Source organism: Tupaia chinensis, unplaced genomic scaffold, assembly GCF_000334495.1.
Source record: "Tupaia chinensis unplaced genomic scaffold, TupChi_1.0 Scaffold146131_1, whole genome shotgun sequence".
Taxonomy (NCBI): Eukaryota; Metazoa; Chordata; class Mammalia; order Scandentia; family Tupaiidae; genus Tupaia; species Tupaia belangeri.
The window spans coordinates 139,232-148,599 of NW_006205986.1; the positions used below are offsets into that span (position 1 = coordinate 139,232).

A 9,368-nucleotide genomic window follows, 5' to 3' on the forward strand; every position below is an offset into this window, starting at 1 on the left:
AACAAACCCCCCCCCCCAAAAAAAAAAAAAAAAAGAAAAAAAGAACTAGAACTGGTAAACAAACATTCCTCACTCAGAGACCATCTAGACATCTGGGTCAGCATACCAGGAAGCACTTAGGGAAATTGGCATGAACAGGTCAGCAGATAAGAGACAACCCAGAACAGAAGCACTCCTGACTCCGAGCAGGGAAAAGTCTCATTAGTTACTGTTTCTGCTGTCTCTGTTAATGTCATGCCGATAATAAAAAAGATTATGTAGTGGCAACACTCATTAAAGATTGGAGTGTCATCCGCGATGGTGGCCAATAAATAGCATGGTAGTTTCATTTTTATTACCTTGCCCTTATTAATTTCTCCAGCTTTGATTAATATAGATGTTGGCTGGGCTTCTGAGTTATGAAACAGTAGCGAGAGGCTGCATTCCAATTTTTTATTCGTTTGGAAAACCCTCCTTGGGATGTTTGCATAATCAAATGTAAGTTCGCAAATGTTTCTCCTGCCTCATATCTGCATATGAGCAAAATGAGTTTGTTCCCAAACAGCCCTTGGAAAATGTCCAGGACAAGTCATTACTCAGTGAAAAGGAAAATTATTTCAACTCATCCTTCTCCATTGTCCACAGCAGAATAGAAATAAATAGTCTCTCAGCAGTGCATGCTGAGGCCATCAGTGATCAACCACTAAGAAATACAAAATTAATAAAAAGGAATTTGTTTTTGGAGAGATTTTTGCTATAGTGTGCGTGTGGTGGTTGGAGAGATGGGAGACAGAGAGACAAAAAGCGAGAAATCACCTCCCAGGAGAGAAGACCATGCAGCAATCCCTTCTCCTCCATTCTCCTCCCAGGGTTTTGGGCATGCATGCACATGTGCCTGGTATAAATTTCAAGCCACCGAGTCTGGAATTCGAATCTGTTGACTATGTGGGAGTCCAGCACCTTAATCACTACGCCACCTGCTGGTCCTAAGAGAACATTTTAAGAGGAGCTTCTCTGCTAGGAAGGAGGGTTCGTACTGTGCTCTTAAATGCACTCACTTTTCTTTTATGATCTTTTGTTGATGCATTGGATATTGCCAGATTTTTTTAAAACACCAATTTTTGTATCTTTTAGCACACATAATTTGTAAATGCTCAAAAAAGTAATTGCATATTAACTTACGTTCTATGTCAATTTCGATGCTGGCCCCTTTCTTGTATAACTTTTAAAGGAGGGTTTTTCGCCAGCTCTCCCTCCCTCTGTTAGCTATTCCTTATGCACACTACTTTTGCAAATTTCCCAGTGGTACATGTCTGCCTGTGATCATGCTTTCTTTCACCTCCTTTATTTAATAAATATTAGAGGTCTATTGTGTGATGTCTACCGGTGCCGAATGTAGTGACACTTATGGAGCCGGAAGACTTGAGTACTAATTTGTATTTGATACTAGGTTTGAGAACTTGTTCTGTAAATCTTCAGTACTAGAGTAGAGCAGGGAGTCTGCATAGTTCATGGTCTCTGCCTTTGGAGAGCTTACAGTTTAGTCGGGAGGGTTGTGTCACCTCCTGAGATGAGCAATTAGCCAAGATGTGCAGGAGATGGGACCAGGTATTCTGCACCCAAGTGCTGGGCTTAGGTCTCAAGTATTCATGCTAAATCTTTGTTTAATGAATAAATAGGGCTTTGGAGAAGCGAGCTATCACTGAGAACTTGTAAGGTCAGGGAGAGTTTGGTGGCAGATACGGGTCTTGAGTTCGGACCAGCAGTTGGCATAATGGCTATGTTCCTGGACTCCCATGTAGTCGACCGCGGTTTGAGTCCCAGACCTGGTGGCTTAAACTCATGCCAGGCACATGTGTGTGCATGCCCAAGATCCCAAGAGGAGAATGGAGGAGAAGGGTTTGTGGTGTGGCCATCCCCCCTGGGGGGTGGTTTCTTGCTTTCTGTCTCTTTGTCTCTCTCTGTCTTTCTGGTGAGCGCACATGCCCTATAGCAAAAACCTCTCAAAAAGAAAAAAAAAAGAATAAAAAAAAATAAGATATGGGGCCTGAGCTCTCCAAAACGGTGAGGCTTGGATGGGTGGGGAGTGAGGCTAGAATAGATTTGGAAGAGTGAGGTCACTAGGTTAGGGAGGTCCTTGCATATTAAGCTGAGGAACTTGGATATTTTTTACCTGCCACTTCTAACCTTATTATTTATATGCATTTATGTGTTTGTTAGATTTTTATACCACGCAACAAAGTCTTTTATTACGTATGGGGTTTTCAAATTACTTCCTCCATCTCTCCACACACAGGCCAAAATAAGTGTGCTGAGACTATAACTTGCACACTTGATTGTTGCCTATAGAAGGGAAAATGATCCCCAAAACATGCTTACCCAGGAGGCCACCCCCCTAGAACATGGAGGTGAATGCGATAGACAGATTGTCTCCCCTCTGAATCTTCATTCACCATCATTCGACAGCCCTTCGTCAAGCCCAGATCAGTAGCACATTTCTTGACAACAATCATTAAGTGTCCAAGAAGACTTTCATCATCGTCTTCTGCTTCAGAAATCTGGAATATATTTCTTTTTTCTTTTCCTTTTTTTTTTTTTTTTTTTTGAGAGATTTTTGCTATAAGGCACATGCGCTTGCCAGAAAGACAGACAAAGAGACAGAAAGTGAGAAATCCCCCCCCTGAGATGGATTACCACACCACAATCCCTTCTCCTCCATTCTCCTCTCGGGATCTTGGGCATGCATGTGCACATGCCTGGCGTGAGTTTAAGCCACCGGGTCTGAGACTCGAACTGCAGTCAACTACATGGGAGTCCAACGATGTAGCCATTATGCCAACTGCTGGTCCCTGAGATATATTTCTTGGGTATCACCAGAAAATGTGTTGGTACTTGAGAGGAAATACCATGGAAAGCAAGACACCAGTCATCCTCAAAAATGATTTTGGCGGGGATTTCCTTGCGGATGATCTTCCCGAAGATCGTGTCGCCTCCAGGTCGGGCGACCTGAGCCTTGGCGATCTCATCTGCCATGTGGCCACCAGGCTGGGTGACCTGAGCCTTCGCAGTCTCATCGGCCATCCCAGCCTCTCTCCTGTAGGGTGGCTGGGGGGAAAACTCCTAGACATTTTCTCATAAGCGCTCCCTTCCCTCAACCATCTTCAGATATTTAGCAGTACTCTATTTCGGTGTTATTGCGTTCTTCAGTGTTTACCGTGGAGTACGGACATTTGGTGTGTTTTAAGTTTGGACATACAGTATTTGTGTTTCATAGTCTGGCTTATTTTGCTTAGCGTGATATCTTCTAGGTTTGTCCACTTTGTGTCAAGTGATAGGATTTTATTGTTCTTCGTGGCTGAGTAGTATTCCGTTGTGTATAGGTACCACATTTTCCCAATGTGTTTTTTGGTTCTTTGACACTTAGGTTTATTTTGTGACTTAGTTATTGTGTGTAAGGCTGCAGTAAACATCGAAGTGCGAATGTCTCTCTGTTTTCATGTTTTTTGGGACTATTCCCAATAGTGGGATTACTAGGTTATAATGGTAATTCTATTTTTAAAAAGAATGATCTTATTTAACGTTATTTACTATTATTATTATTTTCCAGTTTGATCAGAGAGAGGGAAAGTGAGAAAGCAAGCCACTAGGTCTGGGACTTGAGCTGTGGTCAGCCACGAGGGACTCTAGCATCGTAGGATTTCACATGGCTTCCTTTTATTGGCTTTGCAATTGATTTTGGGCATGCGCACACATGCACTCGGCATGAATTTAAGCCACTAGATCTGGGACTCGAACTGTGGGACTACATGGGAGTCCAGCGACATAACCACTATGCCATCTGCTGGTTCCAGAATAGAGCATGTTCTTACCCAAGGACTGTGGCTTTTGTTGGCAAAGCTCAGAAGTTAGTTCTCAAGGCTGCTTCAGAGCTATTTCTCCTCCCACCTATAAAACCTTCTCTTAATTGGGGTTTATATCTTCCAGTGATGTAATCCCCTCAACGTTGGCACTGTCACATAGCAGCTGCCTGGTCATTTCTCCATAGAAGCCTGAGTCTATCTCACCTTCCTTTGTGGTGACCTCAACAGTCCTGTGGACAACCCGTCTAGCCCTGAATCGTGGTTCTGTGGCTCCTCTGCTAGGTGGCCTTCACCTCTTCAGTTGTTGAAAGCATAACTCGTTTCCTGTCCTTCGAGCTCATTTTCTTGGTTCTTTCCATTTGTTCTGTCTCTCAATGCCACTAACTTTTGCTGGTGAGTTTCCCACCTATGACCTCAGCTAGTGGGGAGATCCCTAGACCTCCCTGTCCTTCCTCACAGCTCCTTGGAAAAGCCGTAGTCTGGCATAGAGACTAAGGTCCCTTTCTCTGTCCCTCTACTCATCTTCTGAGAAAACAAGACTGTGGGACTACATGGGAGTCCAGCGACATAACCACTATGCCATCTGCTGGTTCCAGAATAGAGCATGTTCTTACCCAAGGACTGTGGCTTTTGTTGGCAAAGCTCAGAAGTTAGTTCTCAAGGCTGCTTCAGAGCTATTTCTCCTCCCACCTATAAAACCTTCTCTTAATTGGGGTTTATATCTTCCAGTGATGTAATCCCCTCAACGTTGGCACTGTCACATAGCAGCTGCCTGGTCATTTCTCCATAGAAGCCTGAGTCTATCTCACCTTCCTTTGTGGTGACCTCAACAGTCCTGTGGACAACCCGTCTAGCCCTGAATCGTGGTTCTGTGGCTCCTCTGCTAGGTGGCCTTCACCTCTTCAGTTGTTGAAAGCATAACTCGTTTCCTGTCCTTCGAGCTCATTTTCTTGGTTCTTTCCATTTGTTCTGTCTCTCAATGCCACTAACTTTTGCTGGTGAGTTTCCCACCTATGACCTCAGCTAGTGGGGAGATCCCTAGACCTCCCTGTCCTTCCTCACAGCTCCTTGGAAAAGCCGTAGTCTGGCATAGAGACTAAGGTCCCTTTCTCTGTCCCTCTACTCATCTTCTGAGAAAACAAGAGGACTTCCTTTACCTAGTCCGACAAATATATATCAAGGCTCCTACTCTGTGTGAAGCAATAGACATAAAATAAATGCTAGTCCCTCTGCACTCTTGTGCATTTGCTGGTCACTTTCGTTGGCATCCTTCCTCAGTTCCCCTGTGCAGAAGATACAAATGAGGGTTACTGTTGTAGCGCTCTTTTTGTCTGTCAACTTTAACTCTCTCAGACAGAAATGGAGGCAGAGAGATTAGAGAGATTGTGAGAAGACGAGGGATCGCAGATGTCCATAAAGAAATAGTTCAACAATAAATGTGATCGCTAAGCTCATGAATTTGTGGCATGTGGGAACATCACTACCAGGCATTACCTTGTCGTCGGATCTGACACTCGTGTCTAGATGGAAATCATCTCAGAATAGATTGTATATTATCCATTAAAAAACCAAAACCATTCTGTGTAGATATTTCTGGGCCAAACTGCCCTGCCTGGAACAACCGGAGTCTCTGCTGTGGTGGATTCAGATATACTCAGAGATAATTATTTTTAACTTCTCTGAAAAGGAAGTGTAAATGGCGGATTCCTACATGTCAGATATGACATATGGATCCTGTGGGGTAACTTTAATACTTTCTTTCCACCCTCATGGTTTAACAGAGTTCCACATTCTGTTGTTTTCTGGTTTCCTTTTCTAGTCTGTATAGAAATTGGGGAAAGTGAACCATTTTTGTCTCAACTACTTCATCCTGGCTGGGCCCAGTTGAACAGGAAATGAACTCTTATTTTATTCTTGTGCAGTCTTATTATTTAAGCTCGGAACTTTAATATGATCTTGGTTTCTTTCCTTCTTTTTTTAAAGAAAAGAGTTTTAAAAATATTTGGAGAAGGAATACTTTTATCAATACTTCTATACTTCTATCAATACTTCGTTTGAGTCTCTTATGTCAACCTCAAATGCAAGATGATTCCAATCAGAGTTTTAAGAAATACCCATTACATAGGTTGGTCTGTCAGTTTATTGGTTTTTTTTGGAGAGGTTTTTGCTATAGGGCATGTGTGCTCGCCAGAGAGAGACAGAGAGGCAGAAAGCAAGAAATCACCCCCTCGGGGGGATGGCCACGCCGCAATCCCTTCTCCTCCATTCTCCTCTCAGGATCCTGGGCATGCATGCTCACGTGCCCGGCATGAGTTTAAGCCACTGGGTCCGGGATGCGAACTGCGGTCAGTTACATGGGAGTCCAGCAACATAGCCATTACGCTAACTGCTGGTCTCAGTCTGTCAGTTCTTGTGATGTCAGCTAAAGCTATGCTCCATGGACTTCCACTTTATCAGTAGATGCTATTACTAGTAAAAGGAATAGTAATACCAAAAGGAGACGAGGATTATAAAGACAGCACTAATAATGGGTAATTACTGTCCTCTTAGTATGTTGAAGTACTCCATTAAATGAACTATTGTAATTTTTTATTAATCCCTCACAAAGATTATGATAATAATTATTTAATAATTAAACATAATTATTTTTAAAAATTTGCTATAGAGCATTTTGTGTTCACCAGAAAGAGATAGAGGGAAAGTGAGAAAGCAAGCCGCCAAGTCCTGGACTCAAACCATGGGTCGGCCATGTGGGAGTCCAGTGCCCCAACCGCCATGGCTCCTGCTGGCCCCAAGACGCCATCATTTTAAGCAAACTTTCAAAGGTCACACTTATCACCTAATAGTAGAATCAACGATCTTTAGTAAAGCCGTGGGGAAGCCTAAAGAACTCTTTGAATCTGTCTTGACTAATACTCTTTTGTCCTTTCCCTGTTGCAGGAAATCGAGGCCTTTGTGACCATTCTCTAAAATATTTAAGCTCAAGAATTACAGAGCGGAAGCTGCAGGGCACCTGGCTACCTGCTGGCCGAGGGAATTTGGAGAAACCATTCCTGGGGCCACGTGGCTCCGTGGTGCCCGTGTTCAGCCCTCAGAATGGCCTTCACTCTGTCCATGCTGAGCACAGTCCACTGAAACCCAGGGTCGTGACTGTGGTGAAGCTGGGCGGGCAGCCCCTCCGCAAGATCACCCTTCTCCTGAACAGGCGGTCGGTGCAGACATTCGAACAGCTGATTGCGGACATCTCAGAAGCCTTGGGCTTTCCGAGGTGGAAGAATGATCGAGTGAGAAAACTGTTTAACTTGAAGGGCAGGGAAATCAAGAGTGTCTCTGATTTCTTCAGGGAAGGAGATGCTTTTATAGCCATGGGCAAAGAACCGTTGACGTTGAAGAACATCCAGGCAGCTATTGAAGAGCTGTACCCTAACAAAGCCCGTACCCTGACGGTTACCCCACACAGCTGGGTCCCTTCTCCAAGGCTGAGAAGCAGGCTTTATAGCAAGTCTCTGAAAGGAGGGCATCATTGTGGGGAGACTGAGATTACCAAGAGCTGCAGTGAGGCAGCTGGGGACAAGGCGGCCATCAGGCACCAGGAGAAGACCCCCAAAGAGCTGGTGCTGGATGATAGAACGAGGCCCCAGAAGAAGTGGGTGAGGGGGAAGCGGGAGCCTGAACCCAGTAGCAAGCCCTCCAGGGAAGCCACTCTAGAGGAGAGACATGCAAGTGGAGAGAAGCACTTAGGAGTGGAGATAGAAAAGACTTCGGGTGAAATTATCAGGTGTGAGAAGTGCAAGAGAGAGAGGGAGCTCCAGCAGAGCCTGCAGAGGGAAAGGTTGTCCCTGGGGACGAGTGAGCTGGACATGGGGAAGTGCTCAAAGTATGATACAGAAAAGCTGGTGAGGACAAAAAGCTGCCGGAAGTCTCCCGAGGCAAATATCATGGGTAGGGAAGAAGGGTGGAAAGGGGACAGTCACCGGAGCAGCCCCAGGAATCCCATTCAAGAACTGAGGAGACCTGGTAAGAACATGGGGAAGAAAGAGGACAAAGAGCCAGAAGATCAAGAAAGCCATCCTCCAGGAACAGCCAAGGCTAAGAAGGACCTGGCTGAAGTTGCACCAGTTGCAGAGGAGGGGCCGAGAGACATGAAGAACGATACCAGGCATGTTTGCCGGAACAAACATGGTGGCTGGCTCCTGAGAGAGTGCCAGGCTGACTCTGAGAAGTTCCCCAGACCCCGCCGGGATGAGAAGGAGGCAGAGAAGGAGAAAAAGGTATGTCTGTCTGGAGGGAGGAAGATGACTCTCAGAGATGACCAACCTACAAGGGTAGAAAAGGAGCTCAAGATGAGGCCAGAAGAGAACAAGCAAGACCGGCCAGGTCGAAAGACACGGCCCCTGGGCATCATTGCAGCCAACCTGGAGAAGCATTATGAGACTGGTCGGGTCATTGGGGACGGAAATTTTGCCGTGGTGAAGGAGTGCAGACACCGTGAGACCAGACAGGCCTATGCCATGAAGATCATTGACAAGTCTAAACTCAAGGGGAAGGAGGACATGGTTGATAGCGAGATCTTAATCATCCAGAGCCTCTCTCACCCCAACATAGTGAAATTGTATGAAGTATATGAAACGGAAACAGAAATTTATCTGATCATGGAGTATGTGCAAGGAGGGGACCTTTTTGATGCCATCATAGAGAGTGTGAAGTTCCCTGAGCCCGATGCTGCCCTCATGATCCTGGACTTATGTAGGGCCCTTGTCCACATGCATGACAGGAGCATCGTCCACCGAGACCTCAAGCCAGAAAACCTTTTGGTGAGCCCTGATTTTTGTTGCTATAGGAGAGGGTAGTTTGGGATAAAAGATAAGGGATAAAAGATAAATATGGGATAAAAAATAAATATGGATTCCTTTTCACGCTAGAAAATGACATGGAATGACTTTTATATTACTTTAATATACTTGTCTTAGTATTTAAAACTGGTCATAGTTCATAAGTTGCTGAGATAAATTGGTTTTGATGCAATTATTGAAAAAGAAATCTTTCCGTATAGATAAAATGAGAAATCTCTCCTTTTCCCTGGGAGAAGAATAGTTTTGCTTTGACAGTGACTATGTGGACTTCATTTCTTGGGCATTTGTCCATCCTCTTGTTTAGGTATGAGGGTGTCTGCTGTAGTAGCTTCTCTTCTAGGTTTTTGTATCAATCATCCACTGTCCCACTGAGATGCCCCTTTGGCCCTTTGGAAGGTCATGTTTGCCAAGGAATTTAAAAGGCACAGTGCTGCAGGGGTCTGCATGTAGACTGCATAAGAGGCTAACTCTGGAGTCAGAAGACCTCAGTTTGAATCCTCCCTTTCTTAGTTGCTTGCTCCAGGATAAGCCCTTCATCTCTCTGGGCCTCAGGACCTCATCTATAAAAGAGAAATCATAATAGTACCTATCTGGGAAGATTGTGTGCAGATGGAGAGAGGGAGAAGTAGCACTGGCCCCTGGGAGCTGGTACTCTCAGCTCAGCCGTGGCGTTCTC

At 44.9% G+C, this 9,368-nt stretch overlaps 2 protein-coding genes across 2 annotated transcripts in view; one reads left to right on the forward strand and one right to left on the reverse strand.

The window, feature by feature from the left end:
* Positions 1-2,354: 2,354 nt before the first annotated feature.
* Positions 2,355-3,012, reverse strand: LOC102492023 (histidine triad nucleotide-binding protein 1-like). Its single transcript, XM_027768382.1, has 2 exons — positions 2,820-3,012; positions 2,355-2,557 (listed from the first exon to the last, which is right to left on the reverse strand). The coding sequence occupies exons 1-2, from the start codon at positions 3,010-3,012 to the stop codon at positions 2,355-2,357; spliced, it is 396 nt and encodes a 131-aa protein (XP_027624183.1).
* A 3,763-nt stretch (positions 3,013-6,775) lies between these two features.
* The window catches only part of DCLK3 (doublecortin like kinase 3), a 20,524-nt gene continuing 17,931 nt past the window's right edge, over positions 6,776-9,368 (forward strand). Inside the window, exon 1 of the mRNA XM_027768381.1 lies at positions 6,776-8,653. Within this exon, the coding sequence (XP_027624182.1) occupies positions 7,205-8,653 (1,449 nt within the window). The 5' untranslated portion in view covers positions 6,776-7,204. The remainder of the gene's footprint in view (positions 8,654-9,368) is intronic.

Excerpts from the sequence above, each read along its gene's own strand:
- LOC102492023 (XM_027768382.1), bottom strand. The coding sequence starts at position 3,012 with ATGGCAGATGAGATCGCCAAGGCTCAGGTCGCCCGACCTGGAGGCGAC. Across the intron at positions 2,558-2,819 it reads ATATATCTCAGGGACCAGCA|AAAAAAGAAATATATTCCAG; the intron begins GTTGGCATAATG and ends AAAAAGGAAAAG.